The following is a 23,435-nucleotide window of genomic DNA, read 5'->3' on the forward strand; positions in this document are numbered from 1 at the left end:
GCGCTGTTAGCCTAAGGGTTAAAACGAACGGGAGGCGGTTTTCAGGTGTGTTTTTTTTTTTTAGCAGATTTTGAGGCAGAAACGCTCCAAAATCAGCATAGAAAAACTTAGTGTGAACTGGCCCTATGGGTAGGAACAAACAATGCAGCTGGCCACGTACAGCCAAGGTACGCCCGCTCACGGCAGCCAATGGCCTCATAATTTTGTGGTAAAATCACGCCACCATTGGCCAATACAACCAGCCGTACGCCAAGGAGTGAACCTGCTGCTCCCATCTTCCCTAACCAAAAACCACAGCAAATATTATTAATGGCAAAAACGTATGTGACTGAAATTGTGACATATCGTCCTATGGTGAGCACCGAGCCTCGTCCTCTGCCTGTCTGTTCTACAAGCCCGTATAGCATTCAGGCCCTGCCTGCAGCTCGCTGACCCAAAGGCCGCCATAGACTGAAACATAAGGATTGGCTACTGGACAGTCGTATCCTCCCCACAGCAGAGCCCATACCCTTCAGAGCCTCCATTTCCACCTTACACAATCCATGGTTGTATACGACCATCAGAAATCTCTCTCCTTACCTGATTTCCAGCCCTTGAATGTGTGGGAGAAACTACAAACCTTAGGCCCCTTTCACACGGGCGAGAATTCTGCGTGGGTGCAATGCGTGAGGTGAACGCATTGCACCCGCACTGAATCCTGACCCATTCATTTCTATGGGGCTGTGCACATGAGCAGGTGATTTTCACGCATCACTTATGCGTTGCGTGAAAATCGCAGCATGCTCCTCTTTGTGCATTTTTCATGTAACGCAGGCCCCATAGAAATAAATGGGGTTGCGTGAAAATCGCAAGCATCTGCAAGCAAGGTTGCTAGGTGATAATCGGGATGGGGACCCAATCATTATTATTTCCTCTTATAACATGGTTATAAGGGAAAAAAAATAGCATTCTGAATACAGAATACATAGTACAATAGGCTGAAGGGGTTAAAAAAAAATTATTTATTTTTTTAACTCACCTTAACCCACTTGGTTGCGCAGCCGGCATCTCTTCTGTCTTGTTCTGTAGGACCTTTGATGACGTCACTACGTTTATCACATGATCTGTCACATGATCCATCGCCCATTACAGTCTATGGGTCCGTGAAAAATACGCAAGCCATCCGCGTTTCACGAATCATTTGGAGGAAATGCCATGTAAATTAATTTTTAGCTGAGCAGTTTCCGTGAAACACGGATGAGAGAGCAAAAAACGGACCAAACAGCGATCCTTCACGTATATCTTCACTGACCATCTTATCACGGATTACATCACGGACGTGTAAATGTGACGTCTGTAATTTTTTAATGTATTTTTTAGTACCTTTTACGCAGGCTTTGCTGCTGGAAGATGTGCCTAATTTATGAAGGGGCGTGCACCTCGTCTTGGGCCTACCGGAAAAAAAAAGGGGCCATGCAACAATTTTACGTCAAAAAGAAGTGTGACTTTTTGGTAAATGACCCTCACAGTGTAACAGAACTCCAGCTGTGAAATGACACAGGGTTTATAAATCACATTTACCAGATGAGCGACAGACGCAAACACTGTACAAGAAGATAAGGGCCAGACACCAGTTACATGCGGATCCAGGGTTCACACGTCTCAGGATGCCGCCTGCTCCGGACTGGCCGCACATGGTTGAAATTTTTGCAGTTGTACCCCCACCCCGATTGAAAAACTTAAAGGGATTGTCCACCTTATATATATTGATTATCTGTCTTCCTAGGTCACATTATGGGATCAGTGGGGGGGCCGACACCTGGTGCCAGCGGCTGCTGCAAACAGCTGATCGACAGGGGTGCTGAGTATGGGACCACCACCGATCTGATACTGACCACCTATCAGGAGGATCGTTCGTCAGTATTTAAAAGCTAGACACCCCCTTTAACGCTGGGTTCAGACCTGAGCGTTCGCGATGGAGCGCTCTGTATGCGCGATTGTACGGGCGTTTGCAATCGCGCATACAGAGACAAGCGAACGCCCATTGTCACGCGTTCCGCTGAAGTCTATGTACGGGAACGTGCGACAAGACGCCCCAAAGAAGCTCATGTACTTCTTTGGGCGTCAGGCGTTTTACAGCGCGATCGTACGCGCTGTAAAACGCTCAGGTGAGAACCATTCCCATAGGGAATCATTGGTTCTTGCCTGTTGAGCGTTTTACAGCGCGTAGGAACGTGCTGTAAAACGCTCAGGTCTGAACCCAGCCTAAAGTCTACACATGCCTTTGCGACTGTCCCGTCTTCTCATACAGCCCATCTCTCAGAACCAATATGGAAACCGTGTCACCCAGCTTTCCTAGGCTGCTTTTACAACCAAAATGGCATCCACTTCCCCCAAAGATTGTCACCCAGCTTTCCTAAGAGTCCAGAACTGCTGTGATGCCCCTATTGGCGGTTTGAGCGTTCAGAAGTCTGGGAAACTAACCGTACGTCACCTACCGCGGCTTCTCCACGATCCTGAATGGCGACTGAACTCATGTGGTCTATACAAAATGATAGTCAATTGTTCAACTCTATATGGAGCGTCCGTACCGCGCGGGATAAATGTTCTTACATGAGGGGCTATGGGCGACGTATGGCACTGTATAGCTACTGTATAGGGACAATATTTGGGAGGTGTGTATCAGGGGCACTCCCATATATACATCTGACTGACATCCGTATTGTGATGTGTTCTGTATCTATGTAAGTTGGCAACACTGCGCTGATATTGTAAAACCGCAACCATTATACCACAAAAACACCACAAAAAATGACTTGTATTCAGACACAGCAGTCATGACGATTTCTGGCTGAAATGACTGCAGCAAAATGCTGCGTGTTTTTCCTAAATTGTTGTAAAAAACGCTTTATTTAGCCACAGTTTTGTTGTAGTTCATGCAGTAAAGGGCGACATGACCTCCATGTCTGGTGGCGGTTTTACAGGTGAACTGTGTAGAAATTGCTGCAAAATGATATCTCTTATTGTTCGATGCATGTGACGGCACCCTAATACTCTGCAGAGTATCTGCACCATGTGAACAGGACTACCAGCAGTATAGAGCCCATTGTCCCGTGGTCCCTAATTTCCTGCCCTCTCCACCTGGTCTGACAGGTTAATCAGAGTCTCTGTAGCTACAAAGTTTGGGGCACAATGGTAACCTAACCACCTGTGTGTCTTCTCACAGCCTCCCAGGGAGAGATCGACCATTGTCCCAACTGCAGCAACCACAACTCTCTGCAACGTGTTGAATACAAACAGAGTTACCATAGCAGCCAAGGCAGAAGAAGGAGGCATCCGAGCCGCCAGACTCAGTCCTCTCTGCCTCCGGCTCCTGCACACATGAACTGAGTAAATCTCTGCCACCTACAAGCAAACATGGACAACCCGGTGTCCCCCGCCGCAGACAAGAGGCTGCGCTTTATAGAAGAATATGTCCTGAAAACCCTGAAGATGAAGGCGGACCGCTGGCAGAAATGTCTGTCCACCGAGGAGAACAAGGCCATCTTCCAGGAGTTCTTGGAGAAGGCAGATCAGATGGTGCTGGTGGTGGCACTCAACCCGGCCGGGCTGCTGGTCCCCCTGCTAGAGTTCCCCAACTCCATGAAGAATAAAGGCGTGTATTTCCTGAAGAGGACCAACGCCTTCCTCAGCCCCGATTCCATGAAGAGCAATTTAATCTACGGGGATCTTTCCTACGCGCCCCTGGATCACTTCTCCGCGTTGGTGGAAGAGGTAAGAGAGATCGTGTGGATGTGAATACGCTGAGAGGAGGTATCGGAGTTACTAAGCCGCCTCCATTAGAAACCTAGTGCTATGCCCTCCGCTGCCCCATGGTCTCTGACACCCCATTATTAGGAATGTGACCATATTGAGACCCTCAGGTTCTATTCACACAGTGCTGTCACATTGTTATCAAAATCGTGGCACAATCCAGCGGCTCTGTGAAAACGAAGGTGCAAAACACAGCATGACCCCCACCGCTCGGTCCAAAATCATGTGATCACACGAGGGTCATGTGATGTGGCACCTCTGTGCACCACAGTTTGACGAAAAGTTCAGTTTTCTTACTGGTGTTAAAATCTCTGCTTTCTGTCAGTGAATGGAAATGCTGTGAATCTGGTATATCATTCTGATTGTGTATGTAACAGGCGATGCACCCGTGTCAGTTGATCAGGATGGAATTTTTAATCTTCAGGATATGTTCACACGAATGGAGTCGAGTGCAGATTTTATCGCGGAAAAAGCAAATTTTTCTCCGTGAAATCCCCCATCAAAATGTCATCTATAGCTTTTCATTGACTTTAGTGGGAAAAAAAAGTCACCATGAGCGCATGGTGGTATTTTATTTTTCACCGCTACATTAAGATCTGCTTCTGAAGTGTCTGGTTACTCCTTAGAAGTGGATTTTTACTGGATTTTGTGTTGAAGTCGATGGGGAAGCAGAAAAAAAAAACAATAGCGGTTTTAGGAGAGTTTATAGTGACGTTCCACCACCAAAAACGCCTCTATAAGGGCCGATAAGGGCTCATGCACACGAACGTGCCATTTTTTTGCGGTCCGCAAATTGCGGATCTGCAAAAAACGGATGCCGCCCGTGTGCCTTCCGCAATTTGCGAAATGGAACAGGAGGCCCATTATAGAGATGCCTATTCTTGTCCGCAAAACGGGGTCACGGAATGGAACAACGGATGCGGACAGCACACAGAGTGCTGTCTGCATCTTTTGCGGACCCATTGAAATGAATATGGACTATAAACGGAATAAAAATTTGGTCCGTATATGGAACGCAAAATACTGTCGTGTGCATGAGCCCTAAGAAAAACGCCTCTATAATCCTCTCCTAAGGCCTCATGCACACGACCGTTGTGTGCACCCGTGGCCGTTGTGCCGTTTTCCGTTTTTTTCTGCGGCTCCATTGACTTTCAATGGGGCCGTAGAAAACTCGGCTTGTGCACCGTTTTTACACCGCGCCCGTGACCCGTGTTTCGAGGCCGTGAAAAAAATATAACCTGTCCTATTTTTTTCACGGCCAACGGTTCACGGGCCCATTCAAGTCAATGGGTCCGTGAAAATCACGGATGCACACAAGATTGTCATCCGTGTCCGTCATCCGTGTCCGTGATCCGTGTCCGTGATCCGTGTCCGTTTTTTCCTATCATTTCAATGGCAAACTTGACTTAGATTTTTTTTTCATCTTTCATGTCCGTGGATCCTCCAAAAATCACGGCAGACCCACGGAAGAAAAAACGGGCACGGATCACGGTACAACGGAACCACGTTTTGCGGGACGTTAAAAAATACGTTCGTGTGCATGAGGCCTAAATCTACCATTAAATTAGAAATCTGCCACCAAAAACGCCCTCTTTTCCGCTAGTAATCTGCAGCAGATTTTGCTGTGTGAATTTACCCTCAGGGTTGTATTCACACATATCAGGTTTGTTGAAGATTTTTTTTTTTACGGTCGTTTCATTCACCTAAATGATGCTTGCGCTTGGTGCCATGAATTCTGCTAATTTTCAGTCACATACATTTCTGCAACAGATATAAAAAATGTAAAGGATAAGCGTTTCTAGTCACTGACAGCAAGCAGATATTCATGAAATGTGGGGGAGGGACTGAAACAATTAAATAGGTGCAGCACTTTTTATAACCTATAGTGAATTTAGGGTACGTGTCTCCAGGATGTCATCTGTGGCGGAAAAATCCATGGCAAATCTGCAGCTATATCTTAGACCTCATGCACATGACCATTAAATTTTTTGCGGTCCGCAAACCGCGTATCCGCAAAAAACGGAAGCCGCCCGTGTGCCTTCCACAATTTGCGGAACGGGCGGCCCATTGTAGAAATGCCTATTCTTCTCCGCAAAACGGACAAGAATAGGACATGTTCTATTTTTTTTTTTGCAGGGCCTACGGAACGGAGACTCCGTGTGCTGTCCGCATCTTTTCCAGCCCCATTAAAGTTAATGGGTCCGCATCCGAACCGCAAAAACAGCGGCTCGGATGCGGACCCAATGAACGGCCGTGTGCTAGAACATGTCCTATTATTTTCTGCATAACGGACAAGGATAGTACTGTTCTATCAGGGGCCAGCTGTTCCGTAAAAAACGGAATGCATGCGGACATTATCCGTATTTTTTGCGGATCTGTTTTTTTGCAGACCGCAAAAAACTGAAAAAGCCATGCGGTCGTGTACAAGAGGTCTAGGCATTGTTACAATGGATCTGAAAAAAAAAACGGATGACATACAGATGTCATCCCTTTTTTTTTTGCGGATCTGCAATTTGCGGACCGCAAAACACATACGGTCGTTTGTATGTAGCCTAAAGCCTCTTGCACACAAACGTTTTTTGCGTTCCGTATACGGACCATATATGGAACCATTCATTTCAATGGATCCGCAAAAAAACTCTGCATGCCTTCCGTTTCCGTATTTTCGTTCTGTTCAAAGATAGAACATGTCCTATTATTGTCTGGATAGTCCTATCAGGGGCCAGCTGTTCCGTTCCACAAAAAACTAAATGCACACGAACGTCATCCGTATTTTTTGCGGATCCGTTTTTTTGCGGACCGCAAAGTACTGAAAAAGCCATACAGTCGTGTACAAGATGCCTAAATGGACATGCTGAGGATGTAAAATCTGCACCACAGGTCAGTTTACACTGAATTTTTTTCATTCTTAAAAATCTCCATCATTTCTCTGGCAAATCTGCGGGATTTCAGTCCCATGAGGACATGCCCTAAGGGCTGTTTCACACGAGCGGATGCCGTGCGTGGCATCCGCTCCATGAAAGAGTGCCAAGACCCGATGCGGACTGCAGAGGCACAGAACATTAACATGACTGATAATGCTCCGTGCCTGTCTGTGACCTCTTTACTACGAAATCACAATGACAACTTTATCTCGCTGTGATTTCGTAGTAAAGAGATCACAGAGAGGTACGGAGCATTATCAATCATGTTAATGCTCCGTGCCTCTGCAGTCTGCATCGGGTCTTGGCACTCTTTCACGGAGCGGATGCCACGCACGGCATCCGCTCGTGTGAAACAGCCCTAAGGGTAGGTTCACATTTATGTTTAAAAGATCACAGGATCCGGCCTAGCTGGAAACTGCCTTTCACCGCCAGAACCCGTACACATTAATAGTATCTTGTGGGGATCCGGATGCTTTCTGGCATACGTGGCAGTATTATTCTTCCAGACAAGAAACGTTACATGCAAAGGTTTTTGAGCGAAAGCTAGCTTTTAGCCGGACATAGGCTGGATTCCTCCCCTCCCTGGATCCCATTATAGTCAATGGGGTCCGTCGGTGAATATCAGAATCCGGCTAGGCTGGATCCTGTGAAGTCCGGCAACATGTTCTCTGCCTGGACAGCCTGCCGGATCTGTTAACCATAAAAGCGTTTTGTGCCACAAACTTTGATGCAGAGCCTGACGGACACTGCATGTACAGCGTGGTAATGGTGCAGACTCAGGAGCTGAGCCTGCACCATCAGCAGAGGGTGTCAGTTGTAACCTACAGCTGACACTCAGATCTTTTTACCCCTGAGATTTCCAGCAACATTTTCAAGACAACTGTATATATGCGGCTCAGCAGCTGAGGGTTTGTTGCAGTTGTATCCAGTGTAGGTAATTCTCTGGCAAACCATCCTCCTCCTGGTGGCGCTGTGTTTTTTTAGAGAAGCGATGATTCTAGAGGAGAATGCCTCAGCAATGGCATCTGATGGAGCACGGCCCATGACAGGCTGTGGGTACGGTATGTATTATCCACACCTCAAGGCTCAGCAATACATGTACGGAGCCCCCCCCCCCCATCTATCTGGTGCCATATATATATATGGACATATCCGCCCCTAGAAGCTATTCTTTCCTTCTGTACATACAGGCAGCCGATGGAGACAACAGTAGAAACCTCAGTGAAATCAGGCACAGGGATGTACTATAGTAGAGACATGCACTGATACACTGTAACAAACTGCAAGTTGGTCTGGACAGATGTAAGGCAATGATTTAGCTGGTCTGTGAGTGCACTCAGCCGAGGCGAGTGGGGGTGTGGGAACGTAACGGACAGCCATGGCTGACTGATCAGTAACCACAGACGCCTACATAGAGAGGGTCGATGGGGTGTAACCCTGCTAAATGACTAAGCTTTATGTCCCGAGCAGGATCTATGGAAAGCTGGGTATGGGCAGTGTAATGGATGCCATCAGAGGTCATCACACAGCAGATATCTGCCCCGATAGACAGGAATATTTACATTTTATACATTTTGCCATTTTCACCATCTCTTCAATGATATAATGTATAACAAGATTAGAAGGGTTTTCTAGGATTAATATTTAGAGGACCTGTCCTCAGGATTATCAAGATCCTCTGACTGACAACACATTCACCGGTCACATGGTGTAGGTGCTGCTCAGGCCTGGGCTGCAATACCAAGCACGGCCACTGTACGGCGCTGTGCTCGGTTAGCTGTGAGGAGCTGATCGGTGGGGCTGCCCAGTGTCGGACCTTCACCAATCAGATGTTTATGAAGTATCCTGAGGATAGGACATAAATATAGGATTCCCGGAAAACCCCTCTAACCCCTTAACACTTACTTTATTGAAATGAATGGTTCCGCATACAGTCCGCAAAAAAAACGGAAAGGACGCGGAAAGAAAATAAGTTTGTATGCATGAGCCCTAATGATTTAGAAGTATTAAAATCTAAATTAAAAAAACTAAAAGTTTAAAAATACCTAAAAAGATGGCAGCACTGCGTGGCCCATACAATAGCGTTAACATCAAGGTTTTTTTCTCTGTTAACTCAACAAAAAATGGAAAAAAAACTACTGATGTCAATAAAAAATTAATGCCACAAAAAACTATGTAAACCGGGGAATAAAATGTTATGGCTCTTTAAAGGGCTTCTGTCACCCCCCAAAAAGTCATTTTTCATTTTTGGGCTAATTAAAATCCATACAGTGCGATTTTTCCATATATAGGGCTCTTACCCTTTTCTGTGGCTTAGTTTCTTTAAAAACCGCACTTTTATAATATGTTAATTACCTCGCTACCAGCAAGTAGGGCGGTTACTTGCTGGTAGCCGCCGCATCCTGCTTTAAAAAAAACGCCCCCTCCTCCTGTTGATTGACAGGGCTAGCGAGCGCTCTCCTCCTCCGGCTGGCCCTGTCTGCAAATATCGCCAAATATCGCGCCTGCGCCGTACTGGTCTTCAGTCGGCGCAGGCGCTCGCTCGGCCGCTCCTTCTTCAGTGCGCCTGCACCGGGTGTAGATGTGACGTCATCGGCGCAGGCTCACTGAGGAAGGAGCAGCCGAGCGAGCGTCCTCCTCTCAGTGTGCCTGCGCCGACTGAAGACCGGTACGGCGCAGGCGCGAGATTTGGAACGCAGACAGGGCCAGCCTTAGGAGGAGAGCGCTCGCTGGCCCTGTCAATCAACAGGAGGAGGGGGCGTTTTTTTAAAGGAGGATGCGGCGGCTACCAGCAAGTAACCGCCCTACTTGCTGGTAGAGAGGTAATTAACATATTATAAAAGTGCGGTTTTTAAAGAAACTAAGCAACAGAAAAGGGTAAGAGCCCTATATATGGAAAAATCGCACTGTATGGATTTTAATTAGCCCAAAAATGAAAAATGACTTTTGGGGGGTGACAGAAGCCCTTTAAATGCAGCACTAAGAAAAAAAAAATTGTTTCTAGTGGCCCAGAATAAGTGAGGCCTTAAAGGGGTACTCCAAGTACAAGCTATCCACTGCACGCCTCGTCATCCCAGCGGTTCCGCACACAGGGTCGCTGTGGATGCTGCGATCAGGGTGGTGGAGCTAGTAAATCGGACTTCTCTATTTTCCTCCCTCCCTTGATGAATGGCTCAGGTATGGCGCCATGTCTGGAGTCGGTACTTTCTGCGTCAGTCAGCGGGAGTAGTTTTCTAGAGTCACGCTGCCATTGCTGTAAATGGTGGACATCGTGACCCTCTTTCCCACCGCCGTTGATCCGGATCGCTGACCCATTGTCCGACCTCCTCTCCGGTCAGGTTTTTACTCGCTCCATGACTGCGCCTATTCTGTCAAGATGAATAATGCAGGTTCTGATGACTCCTATTACACAACGTCCCCACCAGAAGCCCTCGCACCCCCCGCCGTTTTATACCGGACCCCACATTAAAGGATTAGATGGGAACGTCAACAATAATAAAAGTCGTCTCCGGTTACCCGCCGCCGTCAATCTCACGGTGGGTTTCTGGTGGCTTTTATGTGTCACCTGCCGGCACAAGGGGTGAACGGGTCGCTGGGTTAGTACAGAGCGGCTGCTATTGAATGACAGTAAGTAGACGGTGCCAGGGATGAATGGAGTATTATGGGTGTGGGGTCACAGCCCCTCCTGATCGCCCTTTTTACAAATCTCCGACTTCAATACGGGTCCTCCATCAGTCTAATACAACCTCTGGCACGCCAGCTGCTGTGAAACTACAACTCCTAGCATGCACACGTCTAGGAACTCCCATAGAACAGCATGGAGAATGCTGGCAGTGATGCAGGTTGCCGTTCGCCGGTCTAATGTCTGTGGGGCAGCCAGTTTCGATTTTTATTTTACACCTGTGCCACAGGGATCTATAATAAGGCCTCCTGCCTCCTGTTTACTTGCCGTTTTTTGCGTTCCGTATATGGTCCGTATACGGTACCATTCATTTCAATGGGTCCGCAAAAAAAACGGAATGTACTCCGTATGCATTCCGTTTCCGTATTTCAGTTTTTCCGTTCCGTTTAAAGATAGAACATGTCCTATTATTGCCCGCAAATCACGTTCAGTGGCTCCATGCATCCGTATGTCTTCCGTTTCCGTTCCGTTTTTGGCTGAACCATCTATTGAAAATGTTATGCCCAGCCCAATTATATCTATGCAATTACTGTATACTGTATATGCCATACGGAAAAACGGAACAGAAACGTAAACACAACGTAAACAAAAACTGAACAATGGTTCCGTGAAAAACAGACCGCAAAACACTGAAAAAGCCATACGGTCGTGTGCAGGAGGCCTAATACTGTTCTTCCAGATTTTCCTGGTTCATGAATAGAATTCCAGTATGTCAGTGAAGAATGACACATCATTATTCGATTAGGCAACATAAAGCTGTTGGAACGTAACTGCATACCAATGCGGAAAGCTGGGTGACAACCTCGTGGGCACTGCAATGGTTGCTTTTAGTGGTTGTCGCCCAGATCAAGGTGACCGGGCTTGTACTGCTACCCTGATACATGGTAACAGCACGTCCGCTGTGTGAGCAGGACTAGATCTGGATTTGGTGATTGGTGCTGGAGGCAGCTTTATAAACTCTCCTCAAACCCTTTCAGCTGCAAGATGTAAACAAGGGTGTCCCCATTCACCGACAGCAAGCAGAGATATAGAAAATGGTGGGGTACTGGCACGCAAAGCAATCTGTCAGTAGGAGACAACCCTTGGGTAGATGCATTTGCAGGAAATGAGGTGAGCGCTGTTCACACAGCGCTTCTGACATAAAAGCGTGGTACAAATTAACTCCCGAGTGCGCCTTTACTAGTGAATGTAGTCGTACTGCTCTGCCCAAATTACATTGGCACGCCATCCAGCAGTTTGTGGGTTAACGGGTAGAACCGCAGCCGATTACTCATTGTGATGGAGCCGCATAAAGCAATGCAGCGATGTTTGCTCAGCCGCATGATGAAGCAGGTCCACACAGCGCTGCCGCTCCCTGCACTGAATAGATGCACAGTCACGGTCAGGTCAATGTCAGCCTGGTCCAGACCGCCTGACAGATGGGGCGAGAAGACCGGGGGAACAGTTCTGTTACTGACAACCTTTACTGGAATCTAACAGTAACAATTGCCACTACTGTTGTCAGCCACAGGTTGCGGTGGAGTGGCGGTAGCGTTTTTCGGTCAGCTGCTTACACAGTTCTCCGTGCATCACCTGTGCAACCACTGACCTCACTCGGTGGGAACCTCCACGCCCGTGGTCTCCGCCCAGATTGGTCACATATACACAATGCCTGTTCTAGTGAGCCCGAGCCATGGCTGCCCCTTCCCTGCCCAAACATCTACAAACATGGCGGCCGCCACCACAGCAGCACAAAACATTACATATCCCCAACCTTACGTTACTGTGTGACATAAATTTACGCCAGAACTGTGGCACAAAATTTGGCATCTTAGGCCACTCCCATTTTCCCACTCCAGCACGCCCCTTTTTCGTTACTCTGTGCCGCTAGTTTCTGAAACTAAATGTGCCAAATCGAGCCAGCCTTTGCCACGGATTTACAATAGCATCGAAGTGCGCTGATGTTAGTAAATGCGGCCTTAGCTTTTCAATTTATGACCGTTTACAAAATCTCTGCTTGCTGTCATTGAGTGCATTCTTGTTTACATGCAGAGGCTGAATACCTATACTCGGTTGAGGGCTGGCACGGCCATGTCTCTATGCTGCAGTTTCAGGACCCCCCCCCCCCCCCCATTTACCGCAGTGTGTGAGTAAATCCTCTCTGTGACAGTCGGTCCTATAGAGGGACTCCGGAGAGGGGGGGGGGGGGTAATCCTCTCTGTGACAGTCGGTCCTATAGAGGGACTCCCGGGGGTAATCCACTCTGTGACGGTCAGTCCTATAGAGGGACTCCCAGGGGTAATCCTCTACGTGGCGGTCGATCCTATAGAGGGACTCCGGGGGGGTAATCCTCTCTGTGACGGTTGGTCCTATAGAGGGGCCCTGGGGGAGGAAGGTTTAATCCACTCTATGATGGTCGGTCCTATAGAGGGACTCCCGGAGGTAATCCTCTCCATGGCGGTCGGTCCTATAGAGGGGCTCTGGGGGTTTAATCCACTCTGTGATGGTCGGTCCTATAGAGGGACTCCCGGGGGTAATCCACTCTGTGACGGTCGGTCCTATAGAGGGACTCCTGGGGGTAATCCTCTCTGTGATGGTCGGTCCTATAGAGGGACTCCCGGGGTAATCCTCTCTGTGACGGTCGGTCCTATATATTGGCTCCTGGTGGGGTAATCCACTCTGTGATGGTCGGTCCTATAGAGGGACTCCCGGGGGTAATTCACTCTGTGACGTCTCCCTGAGACTCATACTGCCATAGAGCCGCACACAACCCTTGCCTATTGATCATACGGCAGATAATACGTAGCTCAGCTCCGCTATTGACACAGGGATAAACGGATTACATGCATTTCAGTCCTTCAGTGGAATTTCAAGGGTTAAAGGGCCACGGGCCATTAGTATGACAGGGTTGTGTGTACAGTTTCCACAGGGACGGCACATTGTCCTGGGGCCTCCCCACAGAGAACACTGAGGCCGGTGGCAGCCATTCACACCGATTGTGTTGTCATTGAATAGAAGGCGCGATGATGAAGATGATGAGTGTCCATTACTAAAGGTCACCAGGGTGGACAGCTCACTGCTCTGCGAAACAGTCACAAGCGATCCGCAAAGTTATAGGGAGTTGGGTTTACTGCATATTCTGCAATTACAAAGTGTGATCCACATAAAAGTGATCCGACAGCTCCTGACATCCGTATTAAGTGATCTGCACACGGGTCATAAAACAGAAATTCCACGTGTTTTTTTTTCATGCTGATTTCTGTGTTTCTGTACCAAATCCACACTGTATTACATCGCTGTACTGCGCAAAAATCCATGTGGAAAAATCATACGTAATCTGTAATGTGTGCAGGTGGCTGTTTACTCCAGAGCTGCACTCACTATTCTGCTGGTACAGTTACTGTGTACATACATTACTTATCCTGTACTGATCCTGAGTTACATCCTGTATTATACTCCAGAGCTGCACTCACTATTCTGCTGGTGCAGTCACTGCGTACATACATTACTTATCCTGTACTGATCCTGAGTTACATCCTGTATTATACTCCAGAGCTGCACTCACTATTCTGCTGGTGCAGTCACTGTGTACATACATTACTTATCCTGTACTGATCCTGAGTTACATCCTGTATTATACTCCAGAGCTGCACTCACTATTCTGCTGGTGCAGTCACTGTGTACATACATTACTTATCCTGTACTGATCCTGAGTTACATCCTGTATTATACTCCAGAGCTGCACTCACTATTCTGCTGGTGCAGTCACTGTGTACATACATTACTTATCCTGTACTGATCCTGAGTTACATCCTGTATTATACTCCAGAGCTGCACTCCCTATTCTGCTGGTGCAGTCACTGTGTACATACATTACTTATCCTGTACTGATCCTGAGTTACATCCTGTATTATACTCCAGAGCTGCACTCACTATTCTGCTGGTGCAGTCACTGTGTACATACATTACTTATCCTGTACTGATCCTGAGTTACATCCTGTATTATTCTCCAGAGCTGCACTCACTATTCTGCTGGTGCAGTCACTGTGTACATACATTACTTATCCTGTACTGATCCTGAGTTACATCCTGTATTATACTCCAGAGCTGCACTCACTATTCTGCTGGTGCAGTCACTATGTACATACATTACTTATCCTGTACTGATCCTGAGTTACATCCTGTATTATACTCCAGAGCTGCACTCACTATTCTGCTGGTGCAGTCACTGTGTACATACATTACTTATCCTGTACTGATCCTGAGTTACATCCTGTATTATACTCCAGAGCTGCACTCACTATTCTGCTGGTGCAGTCACTGTGTACATACATTACTTATCCTGTACTGATCCTGAGTTACATCCTATATTATACTCCAGAGCTGCACTCACTATTCTGCTGGTGCAGTCACTGTGTACATACATTACATTACTTATCCTGTACTGATCCTGAGTTGCATCCTGTATTATACTCCAGAGCTGCACTCACTATTCTGCTGGTGCAGTCACTGTGTACATACATTACTTATCCTGTACTGATCCTGAGTTACATCCTGTATTATACTCCAGAGCTGCACTCACTATTCTGCTGGTGCAGTCACTGTGTACATACATTACTTATCCTGTACTGATCCTCAGTTACATCCCGTATTATACTCCAGAGCTGCACTCACTATTCTGCTGGTGCAGTCACTGTGTACATACATTACTTATCCTGTACTGATCATGAGTTACATCCTGTATTATACTCCAGAGCTGTACTCACTATTCTGCTGGTGCAGTCACTGTGTACATACATTACTTATCCTGTACTGACCCTGAGTTACATCCTGTATTATACTCCAGAGCTGCACTCACTATTCTGCTGGTGCAGTCACTGTGTACATACATTACTTATCCTGTACTGATCCTGAGTTACATCCTGTATTATACTCCAGCGCTGCACTCACTATTCTGCTGGTGGGGTCACTGTGTACATACATTACTTATCCTGTACTGATCCTGAGTTACATACTGTGTTATACTCCAGAGCTGCACTCACTATTCTGCTGGTGCAGTCACTGTGTACATACATTACTTATCCTGTGCTGATCCTGAGTTACATCCTGTATTATACTCCAGAGCTGCACTCACTATTCTGCTGGTGCAGTCACTGTGTACATACATTACTTATCCTGTACTGATCCTGAGTTACATCCTGTATTATACTCCAGCGCTGCACTCACTATTCTGCTGGTGGGGTCACTGTGTACATACATTACTTATCCTGTACTGATCCTGAGTTACATCCTGTATTATACTCCAGAGCTGCACTCACTATTCTGCTGGTGCAGTCACTGTGTACATACATTACTTATCCTGTACTGATCCTGAGTTACATCCTGTATTATTCTCCAGAGCTGCACTCACTATTCTGCTGGTGCAGTCACTGTGTACATACATTACTTATCCTGTACTGATCCTGAGTTACATCCTGGATTATTCTCCAGAGCTGCACTCACTATTCTGCTGGTCTTATGGACAGATACCTGCTAACAGCTCAGCTGATCTTCTATAATCGGGGAGTTTTTTCTTTCCCTGAATGTAAATTTCCAGAGGTTTTGTGCAGACACTGAACAAGCAGTCCTATTTTGGGACTGAAGACATTAATTGATGGGTTTATATTCATTAGATCTTATGGATCTGCTGGGGGTGGAGAGGTTGTCTCTTAACCGGATAACATAAAGTCAGGGCAGTGAGAAACCATTCATCTGGAGGATGATGGGAGTTGGGGTCTGTCCATATGGTACCAGTTTTGTAAGTCCACAAGCACTGATGAAGGTTACTTCCCCCTCAGTGCTGGACGTGGCCCCTGTAGTTCTCACCTTGTAGCTGGTGTTCTTCCCTGTCCTGGCCACTGGATGGCAGCATTGATCTGAGTATCTTCCTCTTCTCACTTGAAAAGAATTAGGTGAGATGAATAATGGGACAGACGCTGAGCCAGCGCCTCTAATGGGCAGATACAGTCAGTGTGTTCAGCCGGAACGTGTCTTCACTTTATTTCCTAATCATGAAGGATGTGTGTGAGAGGCTCATGTGTGTGCGCGAGCGCGGCTTGTGTGTGTGGGGCTTGTGTTTGAGCAGCTTCTGTGTGTGTATGTGGTTTGTGTGTACATGGCTTGTGTGTGTGTGGCTTGTGCATGCCAGCTTCTGTGTGTGCATGGCTTGTGTGTGTGTGTGTGTGTGTGTGTGTGGATTGTGTGTGTGCGGTCTGTGTGTGTGCTCGCGGCTTGTATGTGCGGCTTCTTACATGAATAACTATGGGCGGATTCAGCTGTCGCCATGGCTAGAAGTGACTCTGACTTCATCGGGATTGCATATTTGGGCCCTGGAAAATGATCTTTCTAATGATCTTTCTATGCACAAACTTCCCACTGCCACTCTGAATGATCATAGCTGCAGTGTAAAGCAGGACAGTGGAGGAGAGAAACAGTCTGAACCTTTGATAAGACAATAGGCAGATTGGAGGCCGACCCAATCACAGACAGTGCAGCAAATAGGGGGTTACTGGGCCACATTTAATTAGCTCGTTTTTTTATAGGATTTGTGACACGGTTAGAGGTTTGGTCTGGGAAAACAGGTATTTTCCTCCCAGCTTGTGCTGCTGGGCTGATTTACAGCCAGATGAGGTAAAGTACTGGACCGGATTTTAAGTGCCGATCCGGGTTTTGGCAGCACCTGGCTGTCCTTAAATAGGCAGCTGGGCTCAGAAGCGAGGTCTCTGTGTTGGGATCTGGGAGCCTTGTGTCTGGACAAAGGCTTGCTACCTGTTTGGCGTGAAAACAGGTTGGTGCTGCTATGGTCAAGGACTCTTTGAGGCAGAATTACCGCATGGTGTGAATTACCACCAACACTGCAAAGTGACTTTTTGCTTTACTATGACTGCTTGTTTTGTCACTTGCCTAAAGTGTGAATAAAACACTGACCTGTTTGATCCAAAGAACTTGTTGTTGCCTCTATACTGCGTCCGCTAATCCTGTCTACCAGAGCGAAACCCCACAGATTCTAAATTTATGATCCCGAGTAGAGCGCTCACTAATCTCTGGATCTCCCATTAGGCAGCCGCGCGCATGTTTGACCGACCGCTTTGTCCAAGGAGGGGGGGGCTGCAGGGGGTACGGGCCCCGTTCTGATGATCGGTGGAGGAGCCAGCGGTAGGACCCCCACCGATCTGATAGTTATCCCTTATTCTGTGCATAGGGGATAACGTGTAACAACCAGAATACCTCTTTAATGGTATTTGGTTTAGGTCTGACCTCTAGTGGTTATTTATGGTTATTTTCTTGTAAGACGGGTTCATAGTCACTAAGACTTGTCTCATTGGTTTGCGCCTGAAAAAAATTGCACAAATGACTGAAAAAAAGTTACGTCTCTGTCAATGTCCCCTCAAAATATACAGGAAATCCTGGTCAGGAGTCGAGTAGAAGTGAGATAATAATATTTATGCGCCCAGTTCAGGCACAAAAAAGCGCACCTACAGAAATACTTTGGAAATGAGGCGCAAAACAAAGACAACTCCGAAATTAACCGTAAAATAAGAAATAAATGAACGAGGCGCAAAATCAGCTGGTAAATAAGACTTTAAAAATACTCCTGAAAACAGGCGCAGACACTATAGCAGGGATGGCAAACCTGTGGCTCTCCAGCTGTTGCAAGAATACAACTCCCAGCATGCCCAGACTACCTACACCTATCTACCTTGCCTACAGCAGGGCATGGTGGGAATTGTAGTTTTACAACAGCTGGAGAGCCGCAGGTTGGCCACCCCTGCACAATAGTAAATGTGCCCCAGTGAGTATAGCTGTGTCCTTATGGAGCCAGTGCTGCCGTGTAATAAAGCATGAGGTGCATAGCTGCAGTGTAAAGCATGAGGCACAAAGCTGAAGTTTAAAACATGAGGCAGGGATCACGGAGATTGAGAGCCTTGAAATGCCATTCAGGATGTGTGGGAAGTGCGGTGACAACTCCTGTGGCACTGCCCTGGCTGCCCTCAGTGTTGTCAGCTGACATGGCAGTCATGTGAAGGTAACAAATCATCTTCTCCCAGGTCATCGTCCCAGTCCTGGCTAATCAGAAGAACCATCAGAACTGGCCGCTGGTCGTGTCCCAGGATGTCATGCGTCACGTCAACGGCCTGAAAAGCAGCACCTTTGTAATGGCGGGTCAGGTGCGGGGGAAGACGTTGCTGCCGCTGCCTTCAGGGTCCGAGAGGATGGAGTACATCGAGTACGAGAGCGAGAAGAAGTAAGTGGAGTCTCCTGGTATGCCTGACGGTGACAGCCACAGGGGGGCAGTGTATAGGTACTGTGCTGTATCTAACTCCATAGAGGGGGCAGAAGAAAAACCTCTATTCTTTACACTTACACTTTACACTTACACATGCTGCATCCAGGGAGCAAGAAAGCAGAGCAGAGTAGAAGCCAGGTTTATAAGTGTAGAATATGAGAGGGAGTGGAAATCTAAACAGTCATTTAATTCCCAGAATAGGACCACATCAGCAGTACAGAGGATGTCAGGAGGAGAGTGCGCTGATCTTGTGGAGGTCACAGGCTGAGAGTTACAGAGTGGAAGGAGCAGGGTCCTCCCAGCAGCACAGAGGATTTCAGGAGAGGAGTGTGCTGATCTTGTGGAGGTCACAGTATGAGAGTTACATAGTGGAAGGAGCAGGGTCCTCCCAGCAGCACAGAGGATGTCAGGAGAGGAGTGTGCTGATCTTGTGGAGGTCACAGTATGAGAGTTACATAGTGGAAGGAGCAGGGTCCTCCCAGCAGCACAGAGGATTTCAGGAGAGGAGTGTGCTGATCTTGGGGTCACAGACTGAGACTTACATAGTGGAAGGAGCAGGGTCCTCCCAGCAGCACAGAGGATGTCAGGAGAGGAGTGTGCTGATCTTGTGGGGGTTACAGGATGAGAGTTACATAGTGGAAGGAGCAGGGTCCTCCCAGCAGCACAGAGGATTTCAGGAGAGGAGTGTGCTGATCTTGGGGTCACAGACTGAGAGTTACATAGTGGAAGGAGCAGGGTCCTCCCAGCAGCACAGAATTTCAGGAGAGGAGTGTGCTGATCTTGCAGGTATCACAGGATGAGAGTTACATAGTGGAAGGAGCAGGGTCCTCCCAGCAGCACAGAGGATTTCAGGAGAGGAGTGTGCTGATCTTGTGGAGGTCACAAGCTGATGGTTACATAGTGGAAGGAGCAGGGTCCTCCCAGCAGCACAGAGGATTTCAGGAGAGGAGTGTGCTGATCTTGTGGAGGTCACAGGATGAGAGTTACATAGTGGAAGGAGCAGGGTCCTCCCAGCAGCACAGAGGATTTCAGGAGAGGAGTGTGCTGATCTTGGGGTCACAGACTGAGAGTTACATAGTGGAAGGAGCAGGGTCCTCCCAGCAGCACAGAGGATTTCAGGAGAGGAGTGTGCTGATCTTGCAGGTATCACAGGATGAGAGTTACATTATAGATGGAGCAGGTTCCTCCTCTCCCAGCAGCACAGAGGATCTTTTGTTTACCCAGAGCAGGAGTTGTGCTGCTGTAAAATAAGCATGCATCTAATTTTCTGCAGCGACAACCTGGACAAGACGATCGTTCACGCCATTGAGTCGGCCATCATTCACTGGAGCCATCAGGTTCGTGGGGTGCTGAAGAGAGAATCCTCTGAGCAACTATTACTAGGGAAGAATCCAAACCCCAACGTGGAGCTCGACTTCTGGAAAAACAGGTGCGTATGAGATCCCGAGATCGGAGAGCATTGTGTGTGGGAGAGCAGGCAGCAGTTAGGAGCCCACAGTTGTGAACTGAGCTTTGGATGTGTTTGGAGAATAAACTGTTCCTCCAGTGACCAGTGCTGCAGCTGTAAGCTTGTGTGTAAAGGAGATTACAAAGACATGGCGGATTTTAGGGAAGAGCGAATCGACTTTGGATGAAACATCTGAAGTCGATTCGCATAAAACTTCGTTCCAATACTGTACGGAGCTCCTGTTTTGTATTGGCTCCGATGAGCCGAAGTTATTGCTTTGTGATAACTGTGAAAAACCATTTCCCGAACTCGGGTTTGGTTCGAAGATACCACTCATCGGAGCCAATACATTCTAATACTGTGCGGAGCTCCTGCTCTGTACAGTATTACAACAAAGTTTTATGCGAATCGACTTTGGATGTTTCATCCGAAGTCGATTCGCTTATCCCTAGCGGCTTTCTTCCACAAATCCCCACTCTTGTTCACTGTTTGCAGTCTTCAAGTGAGTGAGAATGAGCTGCAATACCGGACACAACCCTTGGACAAGAGGGGCGCTGTTTGTTGAAGAAAGCAGCCCCTTTAATTTACATACAATACTTTTATGAGCTTCTTAGCCCTAATTCACACATCCGTGTCTGTGATAACATCCGCAACATAAATCCGTAAAGAATCGTTGTTTGGATCCATTTGTCATCCGTATTCATGTTTCCGTGGGCCAGTGAAAAAGAATCACTGATGTGTGAATAGACACATTAAAATCAATGGCTAGGTGTGCTGTTTGTGCAGAACATGGACGGCACACCTTCATGATTTACCGACGTGTGAATAAGGCCTTATATACGTATTGTTCCAGATATGCAGACCTGGAATGTATCTACAATCAGCTGAAGACCAGGAAGGTGCGCAAGATGGCTGAGCTTCTGGAGAGAGTGGAGAGCAGCTACTTCCCGGCGTTCAAGGCCTTGTTCAGGGATGTCGTGGCAGGTAAAAGGACATCCACACCGCACGTGACATTCTGGGGTGACTGCGACATGACAGTCCTGCGGGGAAGAAAGTAACTGCAGAAAATACCGCGCCTTGAAACACCTGCTCGGTGGCTTGTGGCATTATTGTTCCATAGCCTACTGAGCCCTACCCTAAACTGGAGCTGGGATCCCTCATAAACCCTAAATAACCCCTTAGGTCGCTTTCACACGAGCGAGTTTTCCGCGCGGGTGCAATGTGTGACGTGAACGCATAGCACCCGCACTGAATCCTGACCCATTCTCTTCAATGAGCCTGTGTACATTTTTTCACGCATCAGTTCTGCGTTGCATGAGAATCGCAGCATGTTCTAGATTCTGCATTTTTCACGCAGCTCTGGGCCCCATAGAAGTGAATGGGGCTACAGTGAAAAACGTTGCATTACTGATGCAGTCCGGGTGCAATTCGTTTTTCACTGATGGTCGCTAGGAGATGTTGTTTTTGTAAACCTTCAGTTTTTTATCACGCGCGTGAAAAACCTATCAAAAGGCATGGAAAAAACTAAACGCAATCGCAGACAAAACTGACTGGACTTGCTTGTAAAATGGTGCGATTTTCACTGAACTCTTCCGAAACTAATCCGTCACGCTCGTGTGAAAGAGGCCTTAAAGGGGTTATCCCATGAATGCTGTAAAAAATGAAAATCGGACATCACACAGTACATGACAACCTCTTTCTAACAAAGCCAGACCCAGCCCTGTACCTCACATGGATCCAGAGATCTCCTCATTCATTGCTCTGCTAGATTTATATCAAGCTGACAGCTTAGGGGAGTGGCCTTTATGCTGCAGCTCAGGGGGCGTGTCTCAGCTCTCCCTATCAGTGTCGGACTGGGATACCTGGGGCTCACCAGTAAAATGTATTTTGGGGGCCCACCGTACGGATACATTCGAATATAATAAATAATCTAACAAGATTTTTATGTGAACATCGGCTGGTGGAGGAGCTGTACCCTGAATATGTGCATGTAGTGCAGCGAGTCTAATGTTATGTGCCAAGTGTGCAGGGGGTGGGGGGCTAGGGGTCCACCTTCCTCAGGGGCCCACCGGGGGATTCCCCTGTACCCCTGTGGGCCAGTCCGAGCCTGCTCCCTATCACAGCTCAGGAGGCAGTTGAGGGATGAAACTGAGCATGTGCGGCCTTCTCAGTGAGCAGGACAAAGAAATAAGAAAAAGATCAAACTGCAGGTGGCGCTATAGATACATTGTATTAAATAACTCAGTGACTATGCTAAAATTACATGCAATTACAAAAGTATTCAGATCCAGGTGCTGGGTTGAAAACTGTGGAATATTTTTCGTGGGACAACCCCTTTAAGGTTCGCTTTTGAGTGTCCATGTTCAGCCCGAATTTTTTTTGCAGGATGATTTTATTATTTTTCCTATGACATCATTTTGGGTCCATGTGAGATTTATGAAGGATCAGGTTTTTACCACGGTCTTTGATTCCCCCCTGCGCTGCCGGAGGATGCACCTCATCATAAATTAGGCAAATTCTCTGTGCCCCTGGAGTGTATACTGCCCCAGCCCCTGACAGGAGTAGTTTTTGGCCAACCATTACACATGTTTCCAAGCGTAATTGTTAGCGAATTTGGCTTGCCTGATTCCCCATCACGCCCCTGCCTCACCCTAGTAAGGATGGTGTAAAAACATAGCATGCGACAAAGATATTGTCACACGGACGTTAAACAGTCAACTTTTTTTATAACAAACTGGCTTTAGTGAATGACCCCCTTGACTTTTATTAAAACCTTCTTTTGGAGGGGGATGTGGAAAAAAACGACTGGCATTGTTTTTTTGCATTTTAAATTCACAGCATTATAGGCTAGTCTCACACTAGCGGCACGAACCTCCAGCAGGTGAACAGCCTGTCGGATCCGTCCTGCCTCTAGTGAACGCATGCCCCCGGACTACCACTACAGCCCCATTGACTATAGTGGGGGCGGGGCGGAGTTCCGGTGGCAGCACGGTAGCTCATGCCAAGAGGCCGTCAGGATAAAGGTACGACCTGTCCTGCCGCTAGTGAATGCGTGCGCCCGGACTACCGCTCCGGCCCTATTGATTATAATGGGGGCGGGGCGGAGTTCCGGCTGCAGCACGGCAGCGCATGCTGAGAGGCCGCATACTTTTATTCCAGTGGCCTCTTGGTATGCGCTACTGTGCTGCCGCCAGAACTCTGCCCCGCCCCCATTATAGTCAATGGGGCCAGAGCGGGAGTCCGGGGGCACGCATTCACTAGAGGCAGGACAGATCCGACAGGCTG

General features: G+C 47.6%; 1 protein-coding gene across 1 annotated transcript in view; it reads left to right on the top strand.

The window, feature by feature from the left end:
* Positions 1 to 3,357: 3,357 nt before the first annotated feature.
* The window catches only part of DNAH9 (dynein axonemal heavy chain 9), a 170,562-nt gene continuing 150,484 nt past the window's right edge, over positions 3,358 to 23,435 (top strand). Inside the window, exons 1-4 of the mRNA XM_044296589.1 lie at positions 3,358 to 3,753; positions 18,465 to 18,661; positions 19,977 to 20,132; positions 21,004 to 21,134. Of these exons, the coding sequence (XP_044152524.1) occupies positions 3,397 to 3,753; positions 18,465 to 18,661; positions 19,977 to 20,132; positions 21,004 to 21,134 (841 nt within the window). The 5' untranslated portion in view covers positions 3,358 to 3,396. The remainder of the gene's footprint in view (positions 3,754 to 18,464; positions 18,662 to 19,976; positions 20,133 to 21,003; positions 21,135 to 23,435) is intronic.

Source organism: Bufo gargarizans, chromosome 6, assembly GCF_014858855.1.
Source record: "Bufo gargarizans isolate SCDJY-AF-19 chromosome 6, ASM1485885v1, whole genome shotgun sequence".
NCBI classification, from domain to species: domain Eukaryota; kingdom Metazoa; phylum Chordata; class Amphibia; order Anura; family Bufonidae; genus Bufo; species Bufo gargarizans.